The 23,955-nt window shown below is 35.8% G+C and overlaps 2 protein-coding genes across 4 annotated transcripts; both read right to left on the reverse strand.

The window, feature by feature from the left end:
• On the reverse strand, positions 1,285-5,761 carry LOC18605906 (probable methyltransferase PMT18). Its single transcript, XM_018118418.1, has 7 exons — positions 5,386-5,761; positions 5,180-5,236; positions 3,581-4,296; positions 3,140-3,350; positions 2,647-2,944; positions 2,076-2,543; positions 1,285-1,981 (listed from the first exon to the last, which is right to left on the reverse strand). Exons 3-7 carry the CDS (start codon positions 4,265-4,267, stop codon positions 1,753-1,755), a joined length of 1,893 nt encoding a protein of 630 aa, XP_017973907.1. The 5' UTR covers positions 4,268-4,296; positions 5,180-5,236; positions 5,386-5,761; the 3' UTR covers positions 1,285-1,752.
• LOC18605907 (HEAT repeat-containing protein 6) lies at positions 7,243-22,943 on the reverse strand. 3 transcript variants are annotated; one of them, XM_018117860.1, is made up of 28 exons: positions 22,529-22,717; positions 22,350-22,445; positions 22,107-22,264; positions 21,747-22,020; positions 21,612-21,679; positions 21,440-21,509; positions 20,975-21,340; positions 19,971-20,050; positions 19,802-19,853; positions 19,422-19,575; positions 19,192-19,279; positions 18,158-18,260; positions 17,929-18,016; positions 16,775-16,872; positions 15,663-15,845; positions 14,994-15,227; positions 14,125-14,220; positions 13,905-13,999; positions 13,738-13,801; positions 13,586-13,643; positions 12,764-12,837; positions 11,568-11,819; positions 11,373-11,446; positions 10,101-10,207; positions 9,770-9,888; positions 9,377-9,454; positions 7,898-8,089; positions 7,243-7,793 (listed from the first exon to the last, which is right to left on the reverse strand). In XM_018117860.1, the coding sequence occupies exons 1-28, from the start codon at positions 22,715-22,717 to the stop codon at positions 7,779-7,781; spliced, it is 3,525 nt and encodes a 1,174-aa protein (XP_017973349.1). In that variant the 3' UTR covers positions 7,243-7,778. The 3 variants fall into 3 exon arrangements, with proteins under 3 accessions (XP_017973349.1, XP_017973348.1, XP_017973347.1); XM_018117859.1 differs by having other exon boundaries at positions 7,243-7,801; XM_018117858.1 differs by having other exon boundaries at positions 7,243-8,089; positions 22,529-22,943.

Raw genomic sequence — 23,955 nt, forward strand, 5'->3', positions numbered from 1 at the left:
TATTTTCTGTTTTCATATTGCTGCTAGTACATTTTTTTTGCTCTATATCCTTCTAGCTTGCCACTAATTTGCAACTCTTTTTTTCTTTTGGGTTTTGCCTAATCAGTTTTGCTTCCATTTTCTTTTGGCTCAGCGGATTATAAGATTTGCATTTTTTTTCAGGTACTAATAAAACCAAACTAATATATAGGTATAAATATAAGGTCCAAGTTTGAATGGCACTATTGCAGCAGCCTTAGTTTAAACAGCATAGGGCTTAGCCGTCTGCGCAATTAATTGAACTTGACGACAACAGGGGGGCAGACGGGACACAACTTCGTGGGGATTAGGGAGCCCAAACCCCTAGACTTTGGTCCTGCTCTCCTCTATAGGTTCTAATTTGATCTACTATTTTTAAGATGAGAAAAATATTCTTCTCTCTTTAATTAACTTAAAACCTGGCTCTTCCTTCTTAACTTTCATCCCTTTCTCTTCTTTGGTCTCTCTGATGAAGCAAATGGGTGATGACTGTGATGAATAGTAGAGCAGCTATCTCACTCCCCGGTGGTTTACTTTCCAGAGCAACTACAAAAAGAAGCAAAGCTCAGTGCATGCCTTTTTGTCCCCTATAAATGCTTGTCCACGAGCAACATTGCTTGACTATCATCGTTCTACAGATAGAGGACCTCTCCCCCATACTATAATGGACCTAGCCACTCCAGGAAACCTAGCTAGCCCTGACCATGAACAAATGATGGTGCGTAGCCTCCTTGTTCGGAGTTTGCCATGGTCTATTGCGGTTAGCAAATTTGAAAGATATGTGGCAACTTCAACCTCACTCTTCCCACTGTCAACCACCCTGAATTTTAGTCAATAGAAGGTTGCTCACGCAAACCAAGGATTCCCAACCTCGTCAAATGCCAATCATTTTGGTAGATATCGTATCAAAGTTGTATTCACTAATTTCCTTTATATGGTACAACTTATGCATTTAGACCAATAAAAAGGAGATTATTGACGAAGACCCTTGGATGATGGGTTTTGAGTTTCATTTATTTATATGTTCGGATTCGTGCCTCTAGTAGGCTAAGTTATAATATAATGCAAGTAACTGTAAAAAGATAAAGAACAATGGCATACGAGGTTGTTGGCTTGCACTGACTAGTGAGAAAACAATTCTCCACTTGGTTGCCATTGAAAAGCTTCACACCAGTATTCAATAATCAACAGCCTAAAAATAAGAAAGAATCATCCGAATCAGAACAATCACAAAACCAAACATTGAATCGGCGAAACTGGAAAGTCTTAACTAACATCCAAGTTCAACCACCATTAGCATTGAAGATCCAAATAATATGCTGCAATGAAAAATTCAAAGCGCCATTCTAGCAACTGGGGAGCCTTTAACAATTATCTCTATCCCTACGGTAATTTACCTTGTCAATCTTTGCCATATACACATGATCAGAAATTCAACAACTGCGGAGGCGAGGGCTTAATTCTCAGTTAATGAAGACAGTGAGCGCATCTGTTTAGCTAATCCTACTACCATCGAAACAAAGACACTAACGGAGTGATTTGGAGTAAAAAATACATACTTTTACAGTACATGAATAAAATACACAACCATTCTAATAAAACCTACCCTTCACCTCTTTGAAAGGGAAAGATTATCTTGGGTGGAATCGCAGTGATTTTGGCTATTTTCCAAGAAGAAAAATAAGACAAAGAAGGTGCAAAGAGAGAGAGAGAGAGAGGGACTATGAATCTCTCCTAGCTTTGTTTTGCTGTAGCTTCACCAGTCCAGTATGTTTTGACAGCAACAAGAATTTTCTCAGGATTGAATGGTCCGCTTTCATGGTCCATGATCTGGCTCTTCCATCTCATTCCATCTGTTATACTATTAATCTTCACAAGCAGCTCCACTGAGTCCCTAAAAATAACCGTCCCTTCTGGCCTCAGAATTCGGTCCATCTCCAGCAAGATGTAAGTGATGTCACACCTTCAATGTACAAATTAAAACACGTTCAACCACAATTACAAATTACAAGATCAAAGATAGCTCATGATTGAGAATACATCCCCTCAAATATTACCTGTCCTGGTATATACTAAACAAGCCACTAGCATGGATGAGATCGTATGTTCTTGGATATGTTGAGAATGCCTCACACCAGTCCTGATACGTACCGATTAAACCTCGTTCGTAAATAGCTCCCAACGTGTTATGATCTGAATTTGCAGGGACCACATTCATGACCCACACTGGATACTTTAACAATGCTGCCGCAAATCCCCCAAGGTAAGCATTCATGTCCATTATATTCCGATATCGTCCAGTGGGTAGGAGACTAATAATTCGTTTGTAATGTTCCACTCTATCGTTCCACAGTTCATTATCCTCCCGAAATTTCTCAGCAGTGATGCCTGGTATTGAACCACTGCTAATTCTAGGAGGGACAGCAAATGCACGCTCCGGCCATTTTTCTACTGCCCCACCAGCAACGTCATCTGAGCTGCTTACTTCTGGAAGTGGGGTTATGCAAGCTTCCAAATCTCTGTACCTTTTTAGCACAAATTGACAAAAGAAAAATGAGAACACAAAAGGCCTTTTATGTCTGTGTGCCAAAGGAGGATATAAGAGCATTGAAGCACTAAAGAGAGTACCAAGCTGTGTCTGGATTGTCTGACTTGCATATGTGCGGTGTTTTAATGACCTTTTTACTTTTAATACACTCAATGTGGTTGATTGGCTTTTGCCAAACTGATAGATCATTATTTTCAATCACTTTCTTCCAGCATAGTCGTTTGGCAACATCTTCGATAGCATCTTGCTCTTGTTTTAAATCCTCCTGTGTCCTTTCCCAGCCTCTCCAGTATTTCTTCCAGTGAATAGGAGGACCAGAGAGAACCCAATAACCACCAGGCCTTAGAATCCGGTCCACTTCAGTGAGATACAAACCATCTATACCAAATGAAGGAAACCATTAGCTAATACACAACTTTTGGACCTGTAGAAGAATGAGATAGAAAGTAGTAATAGGGTCATATGATGCCTAGCTGTTGTCACATAGAAGGCAGTAAAAGGGTCATTTCCCCTTCCTTATTGAGTCATCTTCTTATTTTTGACAAAATAGCTTGAGATATAGAGATGCCTTACCGTACTTTTGCCAAGGTATCAAACAGCGAGAACAATGAGCCAAGTCAAAAGCCCTGGCTGGGTAAGGAAGCCTCTGTGAACCCATGATTCCAATCATTGCAGGAACTCCACGTTCCAATGCAAATTGAACCTGTGCTTCATGTGTATCTCTTGGAGCAATAGACATTGTCAAGACATTCCTCTTCAAGAGGTAAGCACCAAAACTTGCAACCTAACACCAGAGAAAAGAAGTAAAGGAGAGAATTAGCAAAGGCAATTAGTAGACAATTGGAGCAACGGTTATTAACATAGACCGAAAGTAGATATGCCATTGTATTGCACAAGAATCAAAAACAATTCTTGATTTTAAAAAATTTATAAACCAATTAGATAGCAACAAATTCTAAAGGATGGAAAAAAATGCAAGCAAACAAATTGTCAAAAAGGATGTTCATTGCTTACCCCGCAGCCAGTATCAACTGCTGTTCTGATGGTTCCATCAGTAAGGGGAATGAGCTGGGCAATGTCATCAATATACGCATCAGCTCCCCGAGGGAACATGGTGCCTCCCCCAGGGAATCTGAAACGATCACCCTCTACTTGAATCCAATTCTGAATTGCCTTCTCAATACTGAGTTCTCTATGAGGAATATTGTCATACCAGGCATAATCTCGGCTCTGAGGCCACTTGAAAGGGGTCTTATATTTTGGTGGGGCAGGTATAAGGCAGAGGAGTAGTTCTTCCTTCGTGGGACAATGCCGCTCTCTATATTTCAACATGTCCCGATCAAATTTCCTTCCCCTCACTTTATCTTGGCAGGGAGTGTACTCGCTGAATGACATATCACATGGTGGAAACTGACTGACTGTTTTAGAACTGCGTACCTCAACTTGATGATGGCTTGCAAAGTCCAAGTTAGTTGATGATGGATTAACTGGGGAATTGCCATCGCCTGATGTAGTGGCATTACCATCACAACCAACTCTACTGTAAACATCGGATCCAGTAGTGGGAGTAGTACTATTCTGCCAAGCTCCCAACACGTAAAACAATATGCAGAGGCCACTAACCCCTAGTATCCAAGTGAGACGTTTCCTCTTTGCTTCTAGCTGATGATGCTTTGGCGATCCACTGTACTCTTTGGCCATATCGATCTACTGCAATTATCTCATGACAGCTAATATACAAAAAGATGAAACAAAGATTAGAATCGAAACATACCACAAAGTGATAAACAAAAATATCAGCTCACATTTCTCTTATAGGATGTCATCGTAGCTTTCCTTTACAGAAAAGAAGGAAAGATACCACAAGTTGCAGGAAGGGGAAATTTGTCCAAACAATTAAAAAAATAGTTTCATTCTATATTCAATTACTTTTAGAAAAGAGTAAACAAGAGGCCAGTCAGACAGAAAGGGTGGACGTAATTTGTCCAAAGAAGTCAGGAAACAAGTGGATCATCCATAAGTGAACATATAATGGACTTCACGCAGGTAATTGTAAAGATTCATAAACTAGACTAAATATAACAAAAATTAAACAAAGACTCTAAAGCCGTCCAGTTGACAAGAATAAGGTGACTAAACAGAACAAACAGAGGAAAGACAGAGAAGAGCATAAGAATTGAAGCGCCTTTAAGGGAATCCAGGCACCAATATTATGATTTTTACCGTATATTAAAGAACCTGAAAAGGAAAGGCACTAAAAAACAAGCATCTCAACGTCCATGAAAATGATTTACCAAAATAAGTCTAATAACCCAAGTGCCTAACAGAACACAGCATCAGATCCACTAAAAAGAAAAAAAAGAAAGGGAAATCATGGAGCACAGAAGTCCTTTTAGAAACTTGCAAACTTCTTACAATAAATGAACTTTGCAGAACCTTTTCTCAAGGGTTATCGTTTTCATCATTCACAACATATTAAAAAGAAAGAAAACCCTGCCCTTGGGAGATATTCAGCATTAAACATACATGGCAGCAGTGAAAAAAGCTCACCTTGTTCTTTTTGTTTTGGGAAAAGACGAAATTTTGGTACCCAAAAAAGAAACAGGAAAATACCTGAAGAAGGTGATCTGGTTCTGTTGAGACTTTCAGACACTCCAAATATGACGGTATCTGTAAAAAGTGTAGCCGGAACTTATAAATAAATAGATAGAAAAAAAAAAAGGAAAAAGCTAATAAAGTAAGAAAAGAAGGACCAATTAAGTAGCTAAGAAAAAGCAGGTAGACATTGGTGCAGAAAAAAGGTTAAAATAATGGAATACCATGAAAGAGGAAAGTATAAGATCCCCGCCATTACAGGAGTTGGGGACTGTTGTTATTTTTTGATAAAAGAAAAATGATGCTACCAAGAAAATAAGTAGTGGACTGGATAACATGTGTTTACGTAGTATCCTTGAGGGTTTTTATCTCTTTTTGAAATTTTTTCGGGGAATAACCAAAAATGGACTGAAGTGAAGGACAGAAGGAGAGATGAGAGATCTAAGAAAGCGTGGGATTTGGTCTAAGAAAAGACAAAAGGCAAGTGGAAGAAGTTGAGCATTCAAAGGAGAGTGACCAGCCTCATTTGTCTCTCATCCATCTCCATTTTCCTTGCATCTTCATTTCCATTCATTTATTCCCTGCTTTTTAGGTTCCAACTTCAAAAACTTTAACATAAAAGAAAACCCTTTTCGTTTTAAAATATTATATATCCATCTGGAAACGTGGGGTGGGGAATTGGCTCCAACTTTTCAACAAGCAAAGACCCACCATACACAATCGTAATCAAGGACGGCGCTTTTCTTCTGGACTTTTTTGGCAAACAAAGAAAAACAGAAGCAAAGAATCAATGAAAGGGAAACATCAACCAGAACAAGTTGAGGCGATAAGTACTGATCGTCTACGTAAAGTTCAGTCGCCCATATATTTCAGACTAAAAGCTCGGGTATGGACTCTATGATGTCCAATCAACTTGGTATTTAGGTAAAGATTAAAGATTTAGCAAGTAAAGATGAATTGTTGTGTAGCCAGATCAAAATTGCAGTGTATAAAAGTAGAAGTGACAAAGGAGTCACGTTGATGATTCGATAAACCCAAAACGACCGAATCCATAGCTCAGCTATGATCCTTTTTATCTTTTTAAGCTGTGATAATGATGTCGCGAGTTTGGCCTCTCGGGCTTGGAATTAATAGTGTCAGGGCTGCAACACTTTACATGCAACGACGACTTTGTAGAATCTAATACTGACTAATACTGATACGACATCATTCCTTGCCAAAAATAATAAAATAAAAATTGAAAAGAAAAGACCTAGCTAAAGTGGAAAAGAACCAAGGAAGTTGGTGGACAGTGGCCACGTTGCACTCCGACTTTTTAGTCAAAAGTGCTTTCCGGCTTGTCGTGTTTTGCGTCGTAGATAATACTAAATAATTTGTCTTTGTCAAAAGGCTGAAGGTGTTTGCCATTCAGCAAAACGGCATTGGTGCTTTAATTTTACAATTTTCGTGATTTTGTCTCTCAAAGCACACTCCCACGCGGGGGAAGCAGGACGCATCCTATGACTTGCCTTGTCTTGACGCCCCCACTTCACCTCTGGAAAGAAGAAAAAATTCTCACCTGAACTGCCTAATCAATTCAACCTCCTCAGCCAAAAAGGTGCAACTGCAACTTATTGTCCCTTTCGCCCTTGTCAACCAAACCATATATATATATATATTGAAAAGTATATGGTTTAATTGAGTTTCTCATTGCTTATTAGCATTAGTAAACAAATTACATTCAATATTCATTCAATTCACCGAAATTGACGTATTTACAATTCCAAAAACATGTCTTCCAAAAAAGTTTTTAAGAAAAAAATGAAACTTCTACCTTAAAAATTTCAAATTCTGACAGACAAGATTTATGAGACAAGGAAAATTATGTGACCTGATAAAATAAAACCCATAATTCAACATACCTTTGAAGGAAAGAAAAAAAAGGAAAAATAACAATACCTAGATTTTTTTTTCTTGCTCAATGGAAAATTATCTTTAACATATATTCCTAGGCCTCATTTAGGTTGGCGATTGCTGGCAACAAGTTGCATGTGTAGCATGCAATATAAGATTTGCTTCAGAGTAGCAGACCAAGGTTTGTATTTTCCTTAAATCGCCGACAAAATTTATTAATCATCGAGGCTCACAATTCACATACATGCACACTGACAGTACTTCACCACTTTTCAATTCAGGGTCTTAGACTTAGGGTGATGGATGCATACGAAATAAATTACATGTAGAAAGCCTGGTCAGGGGTCCTTCGATGACTACAGTCTACTCATTTATGTTACAACAAAAAATGGAAGCAGAGAACAGTAATTCCTATACAATAGCATATAAATCATTGCATCCGAGTCCAAACCACATGCTGCAGGCGGCTGCGAGTACAAGCAAACGCATCATAATTTACACACATTGGGACCCCATTTCATGTAACCCACATTGAATTTCTACTAGGGACTAGCGTGTACAACGGGAAATTCCTGCACTTTAATCTCCTCACCAACGAGGGGCCTTCATGCATGCCCAATGGTTCAGTTACTCCCCCAATCTCTCTCTGGTCAATCAGTGGACTTTAGGGTGTTTCCAGATTCCAATGAAATGGCTTTTTAGGGGCAGATGGCCATTCGATGAGTCAAAAAGTTAATTCCTGAGGAACTTGAACCATAATTACCCGATATAACAACACAATCATAATCAGCCGAAGCAAAATGAAGATGGCTGCTTATGATACCATCAGGATATGCTACTGACCAGCTTCTTGAATTTCTGAGAAATTGTGTGCTGGTTCTTGCTGTCATAAACTTCAATTAATGCTTGTAGAGCTTTGGATATCATCGCTTTCTTTTGGTTGCCAATAGAATCATTTTCAATCTCAGGCTGAGCACCTGTCTTCCTCAGTAAGGAGCATAGCATCTTAAACCAGTCCTCCAAAAAAAATGCTTTCTGTCACAAAAGATGAGGATAAGCCAGATTAGAATAAAGTGCTAGTATTTGATTTTGAAGAAGCAATGTTCTTAGCAGTTAAATGCAAAAATTGTACAAACATTGGCCATCCATTATAGTGGGCCCTACATGCAACCCACGGGACCACATATCAAAAAATGACAAGGACTCCTTTATTGCAAGCTTCCAGTTATGTGGGATATGGTCCACTAAAAAAGGAACATATATAATAAATTCAAAGCAGAGGTGGCATCTGGGCGCATCAGGTCATTTCAAGTTACATTATATTCAGATCATTGACTTTAGCATCAATTTCGGTTTGGACAGCTTGGCTGGTCTCCCAGGTTCCCGTTAAAATTTTACTTTGCAAGCAGATAGCAATTGAGTTCTGGTCAAGGTTGGATTCATGCTTAAGTTCGGGTTATTGACCTTTTTCAGTAATTCAGGTGGATTTGTCCAGTTAGCTTATGCCACCTCTACTTTATAGCAAGTTAGATAAACGACAAGAAGATACACAAGGACCATCATTTATCAGAATGTTATTACATTTGCAAACACTTAAACATGATGACATGGCACGGACAATATATTGTGCACATTAATTAGCTAACAATTGCACTTTTTCAGCAAGGATCAGAAACATCAATGAGCAGTTCTAAAAAAAGAAGAATATAAAATGGAAAACAATTCCATAAAAGCAATCACTAAAGAAGCTGGGTATAATGTTCATCTAATGTCAACACTCAGGCTACAATGGTAACAAATTTACAGAATCTCCAAACAAACCTAAAATCATACAAATGCTAGCCTGTAAAATTGTTTATAAACACATTTCTCTAACAGCAATTCTACACTTGTCCGACAAAACCTCTAAGTTCCTAAAATATTCATGTTTTTAAGAGTGGCAAGCTCAAGCAAAATGCTGAAGTAACTATTGGCCAAATTTATTAAGAAAACCTCTGCTCCTAATGCTTAAAAGTTAATATCCAACAGAAACTTTGTTAGGCCAAAGCCTCAAGTTACGAAGGTCTGTGTGATTGTTTTAAATCTTGAAAAATTTTCACTCCATGCAAAGTGCTAGAGCGCTAAAGCTCAATCCAGATCACTCCTTCAAAAACCAACCTTGATGAGACCAAGCATTTCAAAGTGTCGCCTTTTTCCATTTTGAAAGTGAGAAATCATCAATAGTAACAATGAAAACTACATGACAGACATGACTGCATACAAAGGTTCATTGAATTCATTCATAGCATTCGTGAACATCAAATAAGGTTGGTTAATGCTTACTTTGACAAGAAAATCTTTCAGAGGTTGGTGATCAGTTGCTGAAGCAAGGCTAAGAACATGCAACATGGTTGAAGTTAACTGCAAGAGGAAAAGAAAATCCAATTCATGATTAGACATGGTTGTCTTATTCAACTTGGAACACAACAAAAGCCTTTTTCTGAATATAATTAGTTTAAATGATGTAATTTATTCTAAATTTGTCATGAAACTTCAGATTCACAGGAATCCATATGGCTATGCAAATTTCTTCTCATAATTTCACTTGATGTAATACCATATCATCCACTGACCTGGATTAGATAATAAGCATTTGTTTAACAAGTGCGGAAAATGAAATATTCTCTAAGCTGTGTTCTATCATTTCAAAAGACTTTCTCATATGCACAAAATAACCTGCTTCTCAAGCGCAACCCTATATTTGAAACTTGAAGGCACTGAAATTTGGTCTGAACATAGATTCTCCACTACATGCTCCAGACCTTGGATGATGTCTGGGAAAGATTTCCCATAATCTGCATCAAACAAAATGGAAACAAAGTGAGCAATGTCACAAATCCAGCTTTAAACTTTCAAAGAATATGAACTATTCTGACAAAAGGTCCCAGTCAACAAGTCTAAGATTAGGCGTAAATAATGATTGAAGGACCCATCATTGATTTCAAGGCAAAACAAAACCACAATTACATCATAACCATGATAAACAGTGAATAGTCCTACTACTCACCAAGTGCTGATGCTGGCACAGCCAATGCAGCAGCAGCTTGTATCCTGATCTTGAAGTTCGAAGAATCGCGTAGTAGTAATAGTAGAATACCAAAAACTGATGGAGCCCTGGCAAAAATGTGTACATGCATAGTTACAAATATATCTCAATTAAGTATCACAAATTGTAAAAGGAAAACAAGTTGCTGATATAAACAAAACATGTGAAGTGATCTAGGAACTAATTAACTCAAATAGTTTGCAAGACCTTCAAATTTTTAGCTGAAAATATATTAACAGCAAAGTGTTTTTACTGATGAAACCAAAAGAGAAAATGAAATATTTCTTACAGGGTTTGCAGACAGTAATTATATATTTATATGTGTAGAGGCAACAAAGAGTGAGGATTCTATGATTATCACTTATGACTGGATATATTCATGATAGGCACCAAGGAATCCTTGTACAGGTCTAAGTGTCAATTTTGTTTTTTGGTTGCCCACTTCTTTTAAGCATCCATTATCATGCACAAGAAGTAAACATTCACAAACACTCAAGTTAGGCCGGAAAACATAACTTAGCACATAAACTCAAGCTAGCATGATTGTACAAATTACAAAGCTCAAAAACACAAACATACAAATTTAAACCAAAAAATTTAGATCCATTTCTTTTCCATTTAATTAAAATTAATAGGCTAGATTAAAAACAAAGTAAATGAAATCCTTTTCTTTTCCTATTTTAAGGGAAAAAAAATTATAAGACAAGATATTTTATTTCTTCAGAAGAGGGATTGAGGGGTTTACTTGTAGTTGTTTAGAAATGGAAAAAAAATAGTTTAATAGTGAACATTTTGCCTCAGGTAGAAAGCATAGCAAATAGCAGGTTTCTATTTCCATTTACAAAATAAAACCATAGATAATTATTGGGGAGCCAAGCTACTTTCTATCCTTGATCATCATTCAAAACACAGGGTTACTAGCTGCAAAACAAAGAAAACAATTCTGCAACTTCCTCCTCTGATCAAACTGGAATGTGGAGGTTTTTACATGTAGGTTTGCCTAATCCCATGACAATGAACACTGAGGCCAGAATACGTTTGGACTTTCCTTACACATGCCCAAGCTATGTAAGATAAAATTGCTCATTCATAATTTATCCAACCATTTTGTTTTGACCAACTTATGATTATTGTTAACAACAGTATAGATCAAACTGTCTAGCAAAGAATAGGCAAACGTATAGGGGCAGTATTTGCAAGAATGTAAGCATGAAGAATTTAGCATCATTATACCAATCCATATCTTGCAGTTGTATTGTCTTATTCAAAAACAGGTTGCTCAGCGCGTGACAGACATTCCATTGAACCTGGTCGATGTAACGTCAGAGTCAAGTACAGAGCATAGTTAAACTAACATTCAAAAATGATTATACGCTCACACCAAGTTGAACTCAATGTTGTCCAGAAAACTACAATGCAAAGTAATACCTTAACATTTCCAGTTGTAACACAAGAAATAAATGCTTGCACCATACTCTCCAGCCGATGCAAATCCTTCAATGATGCTGGGTCATCTCCATCTACAGCTTTTGGATCACTTCTTGCTGACAACATAATAACATTGTTGCAAGTAGAAGAAAATCCTGTATTCACCACAGGCTTATTGTGCACACATGATGAACTTGAATATCTGACAAATCTTGCAAGATTTCCCAGAGCCCTCACTGCATTTGATTTGATCTAATAGAAAGAAAAAGAAAGATAAAAGCTGATAAAGTGGCTAATTACAATCTCTTCAAGAATACAAGAACTTCATAAACTATCACTTTGCTGAGTATTATCTAGTAATTACCAAAACCAAGTAACACCTAACTTCTGAGAAAACAGGATGCCGAAATTAATTAGCGAAAATATATGAAACCTAGAGCAGCAAGGTCAGCAGTCTGCCATCATGGAAAATGCTGAACACTTGATATAAACCATGATATATAATAAACATATATTTATACAGTTAAATAGATAGTTCAATGAAACAGATATTCTAGGACACTATCTAGACAACCTTGACAATAGCATTTCAATTGTTCTTGGGCTAATATAAAGAAATCCAAATAAAATGATTCATAATTAACCGACCCTACAAGTTTAAGAATCAAGTTTATTGAGAATAATTTTCACTAACAACAAATCAATATTTACATAAATGGCATCAAGATGAAATTAAGAGATGATGTAAAAGCAACAGAAGATGAGATCCAAAACTAATATATATACATACATACACATATACACACCCACACCCTATATATTTTCCAATTTGGTAAAAGGAGGGACACCCTGCCCTTCCCTTATTCTCCACCCATCTTCTCCCTTATCTTTCTCTGTGACTGAGTACATTACCCAATTGAACTTCTGGCAGATATAAAGCTAGAGCAAGAAAACTCATGAAAGCATAGATATATTCCAAGAACCGAAATACCTCTATTCTAAAAACTGAAATAACTCACAAACATACAAGATTTCTGGAACAGACACAAGAAGTTGTCAACAACAGCTCAAGCATACACAGCAAAGAAGGCAAAAAGTGTACATCAAATTCCTATCTCATAACACCTCCAAGTTATCTTTCACACCAATCTCCCACAAATTATAAAAGGTTATAAAATGCCTACAAACATATATACCTTGTCCCCATCCTTCGTTAGATGCAAAGCACACTCAGTTAACAACTCCACTAATTGGGAGTTTGTGTCTGAATCTGTAACAGTGTCCAGAAAAGGATAATTAGATACTTGCAACAACCATAGTTATCATTATCGTATGATACGCGATACGTATAGTGCAATGCGATACTAGTAAAAAACAATACATATCTATAACTGTATCGCATTTGATCAAGTATCGAAAGTGCATCATACGATACGCGATACATATCTTACGATATGGGCATATCGTACAATATAGTTGATACACTTTTTATAAACTTAATAATTTTTATTATTTTTTTCAAGTTGAAACATGAAATTATATTTTATGAGTTTCAATCTTTAGATTTTAAACAAAAAAATACTAAAAAAATTGAATTCCCTTTTAATTTCAACATAATAAATGTTTTTTAATTTTTAATTAATGAATTAATATGAAAAAATATATATTTTATTAAAAATCTATATTATTAAAGAATATGTTGAAAGTTTAAATTAAAAAAATAATCATCTTTCCAATTATTGCCCTATAATCTTCAATTATGTTAAAAAATATAATATTTTTCAATTTTTTTCTTTATTTTATATGTATACATGTTATTTATAATTAATTTTAAAATTTTTTACCATATCTTACAATACGATACGATACTCGATACAAAATAAAAAGATTTCACTACACGCTATGTATCTTGATTTAACAACTATGGCAACAACATTAGCATCAAATATAGCAAATTCAAAAATAATTCTATCAAGCCAGAAAGCCACCTATAGACTGTTTTAAAGGAAAATCATTACCAAAGTGACGGAAACAATCACATATGTTCGCCAAAGCCCAAGAGGCTGGTATTCGCACCTGCAAAAGCATTCATAAGTGATATTTACATTTGAATAAAAAATTATATAAATGCCCCCTTAAGATCTAACTCAAGAACAGTATGAAAATATACCGAGACCACTGGATCACGAGTGTTACTCTCAACAGCATGGATAAACTTGCCAAGGATCTCTGCACTAAATAGTTTAGGCTCTTCATAAACTTTTCATTCATGATTTTTACACATATTCAACCAATTAAAAGATCATAAAAGATCGTTTAGCAACATCATAGAATCACCTCTCAGAAATCTTCTGGAAACATGAGACAACACCAATTGCTCGACAAGCAGCCGACCTGACTGAAGGAACCTCATCATGCATAGCAGCACTGATCTACAATGTTTTTGTTTTCCCAAACATAAAACAAGGAGAATTTGGAGTAAACATTATGTAAGTTCACCACAAAAAGGAAAAGGAAAAAAAGTTCAGGCTTGAATTAATGATATATCAGGACTTACTAAAGAAGAAACAACAAATTCCTGATTCCCCTTTGGAAGAGTGAAGAATACAGAGGAAGTGATTCCAGCAAAACAGGTTACTGATGCGGTTCGAACCTTCCAGAGGAAAGCAGCAGTTCAGTGTAATATACAGTTATAATAGAACACTTAGAATCTTGTAATAAGATTACTTACCACCTTCAATAAAATTGAAAGAGATAATAATCACAATGTAAAAAGTGAAACCCCCAGTTTCCTCTAACTCTTTGGTATTCTTCATAAAAAAATGAAAATTAATTTTGAGTCCAAAAATGATTCCAATTTGGATGGTTTTTACCAGATAGGGAATTCAAAAAATGACAGACAATAACAAGCTTACCCCTACAGAGTTTACAATCACGTACTTTAACCCTAAAAAGTGTAGCTTTCACAAACAAGTTTCTGGTGCTTAAGCAGTTAAACTTCATTACTTCACCAATTAAAAGGTTGCTTTTACACATAGCACCATTGGCCATCCACACTAAATCAACCAGATAATCCTTAAGCTTCTCCTAGAGTTGCCGGAAAGTTCAGAATTTTCATAGTCAGATGCAATTCCATCCAACATTATGGTGTTTTAGCTTTTATTTATTTAGCTACTCTGAATTAGGAGGATCCTTTACTCATTGACATAATTGGACTACCAGAAGTAAAGATTCATAGGAGAATTGCTGCATCCACCTCTAGTTTCATATAGAAGAACAAAAACAAAATAATGATGATTATGATGATAATAGGAATCGAAAAAAAAAAAATCAAGGGAAGTCAATAAACTTAGCTTTGAATAAGCCTTAGTCTGCAGGCACGTCAGTAGTTAGGAAACTAATAAAAAGGGTTAAAAAATAACTAACCATTGCAGAAGCATGCCATAGAATGAGAGGCATGTGATTCTCAATTGTCTCAGCCCACTGCTCAATTCCTGATGGATTAGTATCTTCCACACTCTGAGGTGCATATGATGGAGCTGATGATATTTTCTTAATCCTTATGCAATCAGAAGTAAATGGGGTATCCAAAAATTTTTCATCTGAAAGATCCTCAGTTCCTTTGAATCCTGATATTGCACGAAGGCATTCATCCAAAACCTGAAGAATGAAGTAACATCAAAAGTTATGAATCAAGTGTCAAGTCTAACAAGGAGAAAGAACTAAATCAGAAATGAAAACTTGCACACACAACTACCACATGGAGAAGGGCATCTTGCCCTATTAGGTACAAAGCTCATGACATAGTATCAAAAACTGAAACTCCCTAATATCTAATATATCTAATATCTCTGACAAGAAGAATCTGCCAGCCTTCCACAGGTTTGGTGCACAGGATGTGTTTCTGGAGTTTTCAGACCATTGAAATCCTAATGAACCACAACAAAAATGATACTAATGCCTTTGAAGGGTATATTCAAAGGGATCTAATCTGAACTGTCACTTGATCACAACAATTATGTTCACAAACATACAATAAGTCATAAATTAAAAATTAAACAAAAAAAAGAAATGATATGACAATGGATATCTTACCTTTATAGCAGAGGTAACAATTTTTTCCCCAACAAACAAAACAGTATTTCCAGCTTGTTCCTTCCAGGTCTTTGTTGGAATTTCTGCAGAAGCTTCTCTCAGAAATTTGTGAACAATGGCAGAAATTTGTCCCCAACATGCTAGCATTAAGTCTGGGTAATTGTGTGACAAAGCTCTAAGGGCCTGGAACACGTCATGCATATATCACTACGTGTAGGACAGGTATTCTCAATTTAAAGCACTGAAGAAGTATTCTCAAAATCTCAATTGAATACACTCAATTCTCAAGTTTAAATATCAAAAGGTCAAAAATCGAAACCTAATGCCAAGTTTAACATAACCTATATATATATAGCCTAGGAAAATAAAGCCCACTTAAATACCAAGCAAGCCAAAAAAAGAAAAAAAACACAAACAAGCAAGCCCACAGAATAAATTAAATCCTGTTAACTAAATTTATGCCTAGAAGAGACATTCTTCCAAAACTTGCAATAATAACCTCCATCATATGCTTCTCCAAACACAGCATTGCACAATCATAAGAGCAAAAAGTATCTATTGGATGTACCAAACAAATATATATATATTCTGGAAGATCCCCTTTTTAATCTTGAACTGTCTGTTTTTGTCCAATATGAACAAAAGCTCCCAAAGACATGCATGCATGAGCACACACAAACATGCTCACTTAACATAGAAACAAACAAGCATTATCTTCACAATCAACTTCATACAAGGTTCATCAATTCTATTGCACTGATACTACATTTATCATTTATCAATCCTGTGGCTCATTACACTTACACATGATCTCATGGCCACTTTAGCTTCCAGTATTTCATCTATATTTGCTTTAACAAGCAGATAATTCAAGCTTAGGCAGCTTAGCTTGAAACAGCATATATCATACATTCTATGAATATGAGATACCAAATTGTCATGATGTCACCGAAGAACAAGGAAGTACTAACTGGAGAAAAAATGGAAAATGTGCTAACAAGGCTCAGTGATACAAAATGATTGCATGCTCAACCACAGGAGCTTTCGAAAGCCACCACAACTCAACATAATTAATCAACACACTAAATGCTCATAGCTTTACTTGAAATTACCTGAAGTGCTTCAAAGCATATTGTTGGGTTGCTTAGCCGCTCAGAATGTTGAAGTAATGTAAAAAGAACACCTGACTTCTTCTCAGCCTCCACAGAACCTGGAATATCGCTTCAAATGGTTTTCCAAGGTCAAATTAGCAAATATTTTGTAGCAGAGAGACAAAAAACACTTGTTTCTCTAAACAAGATTTTGATTATATGATACATGCATACAACTCTAAACTTAGGACAGAAAATTGGCAATGCAAAACTGGACATGGAACCCATACACCCCGAATAATTTATTCACATCAAAGAAACTCTCAACAGTAAATAAAAGAACTCAAGTGTTTATTATCCTTGTTCACCAAATAAAAACCAAAATAGTTACTACATATTAATGAGACATGTTCTCATTCAGGTCTCGACGCAATGTAATAACATAAAAAACTCCAATCACAAATGAGATAGTGCATCAATTTGTCCTCAAGGAAACATTTTCACGAACCACGTATGAAATGTTCGGCAGGGTTTTGCTTCCCAAAATTGGGGAGAAGCAGGGCATGACCAGCTTTTATCCTCAAACCTCTCTCATATGGTGTCCAAACACTTAGGAGTGACATATATGTATGGAAGTTTCAACATTTGAATTAGTGAAAACCTTATTATAAGACACAAGAGTATGAATGCATGCACAAGTTGGATAAATAAGGAAAGCAACAAAAGTCAAAAGCATAATTTTTTTATGAAAGATATAGTGACGATATAAAAAATTTGAAGAAAGAAAAAAGTTAAGCACTAAGAACAGAAGTGAAGAGTAGAGTTGATCCCTATGCCTCCCTCTTAGTGACTCTTTCACTCCAGTGTTCAGTCACTCTAATTTCTCACTCCTCACCACAGCATGAGATGATGTTATAAAAGCGTATTACCAGCTCCATGCTTTTACTTCTATTACCAAAGGTATAAGCAATCGGTATAATGCTCTTTAGTAACCTCGTTGATATGAAATCAATCTCAACAAGAAGCATGTATGATTGGTTTCACAAGCTGAAATCCATCTCCTCCTCTTCCACCACAACCCACCCCCCACCCCCCCTTTTCCCAAAAAAAAGAAAGAAACAGGGAAAGACAACCTGAAATGAAAAAAAAAATTTGCCAAACAGAAGTGAGCTAACCTGTTGACACTTCCTCTAAAATCATTTCTTTGACTTGGATCAAAGGTGAAACTGATAAAGCAGCTGTTAAACAACTGATAGCAGCAACCTAACAAAAGAGGTAAGATCTGATATAGTTATATGCACAACCAAAAATACCTAAATGCTACCTATCCACACCAGTGAAAGAGATGTGGGTTTGGGGAAGAGTGAAGCAAAAAATAATAAAAAATGATTAAAAACCCCTAACCTGCAGACCGGTCTGATCACTTTTGAATGGAAAACCTGCTTCAATCCTTGCTTGCAAAGACATAATTACTTTTGGCAACAACTCTATGGGCATTCTTGAATATCTGTGGAATTATGAGCAAAATAAGCAATAAATCCAATATACATGTGCAAAGCTTTTCTCAAAAGATAAAGGAGGCAACACATGAAGTTAATGAAGGCATGAGTACCAGCGAATCAGTTCATATTCAAGCATCTAAAAGCATCCAATAAGAACCGGACTGGATTTTTGTAAAGGATAGAAACTCAGATTCTTATTCACCATTCAAAAATTTTCGCAAATCAAATTCATAATAAAGTCCAAGTAGGCCTTTGAAAATGAAATGATTGAAGTAATTGTTTGTCCTTATCAGTTTAGGGAATCGCAAACCTGTACTAAAGTGGATTACAAATATTACGAATGAGCGCATTTATGTACATCACTTTCCATGCACACAATGAAAGCATAACCTACCTTAGTTTCCAAGATAATTACCAGAATATCATGATATTAATAGTATACAAAATAAAATTAGAAGAAGAAATGAGAGACAGAGAGGGTGGGAGGAGGGGATAATAGAGACAAGAAAGGAAAGGAAATAAGTGGAGGAAAGATTCACTCACCAATCTCATAAGTTACAAAATTGACTTTGGAATAGTCCTATAATCCCTCTTCACTATCTTTCTTTTTGTTCTGTATAGGTTTGGTCTCTCCTTCTTTTATCTCTCGAAGTATAGATTACCTAGCTTACAAGGTTCCCCAAGGTTCTACTACTCTCAAACACCACCTATGTCTTATTTTGCCACTTAAAAAGATTCAACATATCAGTGCTCTTATAGTGATAGAAAACTCTTAATAAATGCACATGATCAGTCTGAAAACAAGGTACCGCTTCATAAGAATATAAATGCAACAGAAAGCATTAATTGCAATACAACAAATTGTCAATTAAAAAAGGAGGGAAAAAACTAAGAATTTTAACAAACATGAGAATGCATGATAAGGAAGATTCATACGGTGTGCACGATATCAAGAGCATGAGAATCTTGAATACCAACACCAGCAACCGACTATTAGTTTCATGCTGAATTAAGTATAGAATACCTACATCACAAAGGAGAGAGACACAGATAGTACAATAGATAATTATATTAGATAACAGCAAGAAACACAGACTAGAAAAAACAAAAGCAAGCACAGTCTGCATAAAATTAATTATACTGCACAAAACAATCATTTCTAGTACCAGTATGAAGTTGCATTAGTATCTGGCCAAGTGAACTAGAAAGTGCCATAAAAGATTCGCATTTAGTAGATTCCTTGTATTCTGCTACCTGCAGAAAAACAGTAGCAGGCCCATCCATCATGACAGCCAGAGCTGAGGCCGATGCCATCCGTGCCTAGGTATCACAAAATTGCAGAGTAAGCAAAGAAGCATTGCTGAGGTTAAGGTAAATGTCTGCCAAATAGATGATGTAAAGTCATATATAACCATGAAAATATCCATGCCATCATAATCCAATGATTGTCAACTAAAATTAAGAGCAAGGCCTCGATGATAAATAATTGGCCAAGAAAAATGGATGTTAAGAAAAAAAAATTACCTACAAAAAACAAAAGTTGTACCTTTAAGTAAGGATCAAATAGCAAGGATGCCATCAGAGTGGCTTCAAATTTCCTGCAATTGGCAATGTGAAATAAATGGAAAACGAAGATAATTTGCTAAAGGCAAAGAAAAAGGAGCATAAATCTATGGAAAAATTAGCTCATTGAGATGAAGAGTGGATTGCATTGCCTTGGTTGTAGTACATCATTGGTTGGCAAAAGCATTGTCCATTGAGCTGTAAAGGATTTAGGATCAGCTTGACAAAGATCCTTCACCAGAAACACACACAATCAAAGAAGCCCCAATGAGAAGTATTCAGTGTCAATGATCATTCATGAGTACCTTTCTGCATTAATGACCAAAACGAAGCCAGGAAATGACACCCAGCAACATAAAAAACTAACAAAGACAAGCAGCTTCCATGGTTTGACAGCATCAAACTCGCATTAAGTTAATCCAAGAGTAGCAGAAAGCAATATCACAACAACAAAAATACATAGTAACTCAAAGCTATGTCCATACAAATCATAGAGTAGAATCTAGATCATAGTGTTGAATTACGAAATTTGAAACAGCTGGATACTTAAAAAAATTCCAGCACCAACAAAATGATAGTTGTATACAGAAATGCTAAAGACCCCATAAATTATTAGGAAGGACTTAAAACTTTAGGGTGGATAAAATAGTATTTCATTTATTTTTGAAAACCATGTAACACAACTAACTGTAAAAGGTGATTTAAGCTGACTTCAAGGTAAATGCCCTTCCCAAACTAATTCTATTCTGACATAAGAAATCTTAAATACACAGAATATCAAATCAAACAAAGAAAACAGGCTAAAAAAACTTGGATCCTTCCATGCTGTATCAGTGCAGAATTCATAGTCATTACTAATGTCAATTCATATGACTGATCAGTCAATTTAACAATCTAGAATACAAAAAATTATGCGCAAAAAGACTCAATTTACACTGCAAGATCAAGGTTTAGGTATCATACTCATGGTGCTGTGAGTATTCCTGCTAATTCCTAAATCATAAGGAAGAGTCGCCACATTTCAAAGTTTTTCCACATACTTAATAGGGAATAGTCAAAAACCACCTAGAAGTAGGCTATAAAACTGCAGAAACCTTGGTTTACCTAAACATCAAAAGTGAGTCACAAATAAGAAAGAAATATGTTCTAAATTTACCTGTACACAAACAATAGCAGATACTCTAACCTTCGAGCATCGAGAACTATTAATGTCATTAAGTGATCCATCATTGTCACTGTAATCAGAATCTGACGATGTAATATCAACCATAGAAGAATCGTGATCAGAAGAACTCTGAGCATCCTGAGCTTTAGCCTGCCTCATATTAAAGCCCTCCTTTTTACGCAAGTGCGGAGGCCTATACGGAGTATTATTTGTTTTTTTAGGCTCTTCTGAAGTCAACTTAAGACTCAGTGAACCAGGTTCATTCTCCTTGCTACCAACAGCAGCACACATGAGTTGGGGTCCACCAGTAAGGCCATAAACAAAAAACATTCGCAAGGATGCCACAAAACCAGAAACCTGCAAGTACATTTTACATTCATGAAGTAGCAAAGACAAAAAAACAATTAAATATTTATGAATTAATATTATGGCTGTAAAGTATAATGATTTACTTACATGTTCAGAAATCGAACCTTTAGGATCCATTAGAACCAAATGAAGGCAATGCAGAAGAGATACATAAAACCTGCACACAACATGAAATATTGTTTACCAATACATGAAAGAAAAATATCAGTTTTTATTTTCTCAATTTCTCTTCATTGGTTATTGGAGGAAAGAGTCATACCTGGACATGACAATGTCTTCAACAACCAAATTCTTGGATGCTAATGAGTCCATCATCTTCCTAAGAATCTAATTCAGAAAACTCAATCTTAGTGACACATTCATAGATGCCATTAAAGCCAAGTAGAGAACTTACCTGAATAGTTGATTGCCAAGTATCGACTGGAAAAGATGAACCAGTCCTTGAATATACTTCACCAAGCATAGTAAAGGTGGTAGTTTGAACTTCCCATAAACTACCATACCGTGGTGATTTCTTTCCCATTTCAATAGCACTCTTTTGATTGCCACTTGGACGATACAAGGAGATTAAATCCACGTGTGAACGTGCAATGATGTGAAGAAGAAAATTTACCAACTGAATATCATCTGACAGAGAGCATTTCCGTTGGTTTGCACTCACAAGATATCTGGGAAATAAAAAACTTCAGAATTTACGCAAGCATGAAAAAAAAAGTGCAAAGGGGAAAATAAAAGCATGGGAAGTTGAATAAACCTGAGAGTTTCTAAGCATTCCAAAACTGGTTTATACAAAGCAGCATTGGAGGGTTTTTTGGCAAGAAAAAAATCCATCATTTTGGTAAACGAGTCGAGAAGGAGAGTCCACAATGAGGAATTCATGTCGAGAGAAACTCGACGACTGACGTCATGGATCTAGGGCAACCAAGGAAACAATAGGTAATTGTATAACAAACAAATAAAATAAATGAAGAAACAAGAGTAATTGAAACTGAGATACCAAGTGGCAAGTGTTGGAAAAGGTGGGGATCCAATCTTGTTGAAATTGGGAGGCATTGGCAACCAGTTGGATGAGAAATAATAGATCCGAAGTCACCTGAAATTAAAAATTCGGAAAGCTTTTATCATCAAACGAAAAGGAATAGCAAAATAAGTGAAATTTTGGACATAGAGAGATACCTCGTGGGCAGGGAGGTCGGAGGCGGCAGAGATGAAAGAACAGTGAGAGTGAGAGAAGAGTAGGGATTGGACAAGTTGATGGATGGAAGGAGGGTTCGATAGGGTTTCGTCTCTCAGAGTGAGAAATGCCGTTCTCCATGACCTGGCCCCCGCCGCCGACGCCGCCAATGACGATGATGATGTCGCCATAGACGGTGTATCCGTTTGGGAATTAAAGTCGCAAAATCGTTCAACGATCAAAATCCTCCAAGCGCAAACTCCTCCATGATCAATTGCAGCGCTCTTGTTTTCTCCCGCTCCTGATTTGATTCATTCTTTACCTTTTGGAAGTAGGATTTAGGCGGTGGCCGGCCCGTGCTTGGTGGTGAAAGGGAACAAAAAAGGAGTAGAAAATTACCGTTAACTAGCTGCGGGGCCGACTAGCCTAAAGTGAAGAAAAGCCCAAAGATGCTAAATCAGCTTTAGATCAGTGAAGGTTCAAGGAATAGCCCAAAATCAGCCCGAAACTCTCCCATCAATATCAAGTAGGACACGTGTATATATGTGTGTGATAGACCATTACTTATTTATTTAATGCATCTTTTAGATTTTAGATTTAATTATCTCTTTTTAGCTCTAATTTTTATCGGTCAAAAACTCAAAATACCCATCAAGTTCTTATATCCATATATTTGTTTAATTTAATTCATATATTCAAAATTGAAGCAATTTAATTTATTGATTTTGATAATTACTTCAATTTAATCTACTTCATTAACGACATCCAATTATACAGTTAAAAAAATTATATCAGTGCTGACGTGACATATTTTTTATGACATGGCATTCACACGATGACGTGACATGTCATGTCACACCAACTTGATGACATGACAGTGCCACGTGATCTAATATGATGATGTGGCACTGACAAGTTGACATGTCAATGCCACATAACAAATAAAAAATTTTGCAAAAATTTTTTTTTGGCACGTCATAAGAACTAAATTGAATATAAATATATAGTACAGGAATTAAATTGAACAAAATTGAGATGTTGAGGGACTAAATTGAAAAATACAAATCTTTAAATAGATGATAAATATACTTATTAATAAGTCAAATATTTAAATATAAAATATTATGGTATTAAAAAATATATATAAATCTTTTCATATTTGACTATTTGATTCTAATATATATATATGAATTTATCTTCTTCGCCAAAATTAAATTTGAAATCTCTTTTCATAAAAAAAATTTTTAAAAATTCATATCTAAATTCAAATTTAGATTAATAACTTGCATTATATTATAATAAAATAAATAAAAAGACTAAATAAATTTTTTTCTATTTATAATAGTATAAAATTTTGAAATTTATTTGACTTAGTTTTTAACTTGAGTTGAACTCAAAAAAACAAAATGGGTTGATTTAGTTACAACTT

This window comes from Theobroma cacao, chromosome 3 (assembly GCF_000208745.1).
Source record: "Theobroma cacao cultivar B97-61/B2 chromosome 3, Criollo_cocoa_genome_V2, whole genome shotgun sequence".
Lineage (NCBI taxonomy): Eukaryota > Viridiplantae > Streptophyta > Magnoliopsida > Malvales > Malvaceae > Theobroma > Theobroma cacao.

Excerpts from the sequence above, each read along its gene's own strand:
- LOC18605906 (XM_018118418.1), bottom strand. The coding sequence starts at position 4,267 with ATGGCCAAAGAGTACAGTGGATCGCCAAAGCATCATCAGCTAGAAGCA. Across the intron at positions 3,351-3,580 it reads CAGTTGATACTGGCTGCGGG|GTTGCAAGTTTTGGTGCTTA; the intron begins GTAAGCAATGAA and ends CTCTGGTGTTAG. Across the intron at positions 1,982-2,075 it reads TTTAGTATATACCAGGACAG|GTGTGACATCACTTACATCT; the intron begins GTAATATTTGAG and ends TGTACATTGAAG.
- LOC18605907 (XM_018117858.1), bottom strand. The coding sequence starts at position 22,717 with ATGGCGACATCATCATCGTCATTGGCGGCGTCGGCGGCGGGGGCCAGG. Across the intron at positions 12,838-13,585 it reads TGATTGTTTCCGTCACTTTG|ATTCAGACACAAACTCCCAA; the intron begins GTAATGATTTTC and ends ACACTGTTACAG. Across the intron at positions 10,208-11,372 it reads CAACTGCAAGATATGGATTG|GGCTCCATCAGTTTTTGGTA; the intron begins GTATAATGATGC and ends CATTTTTGCCAG.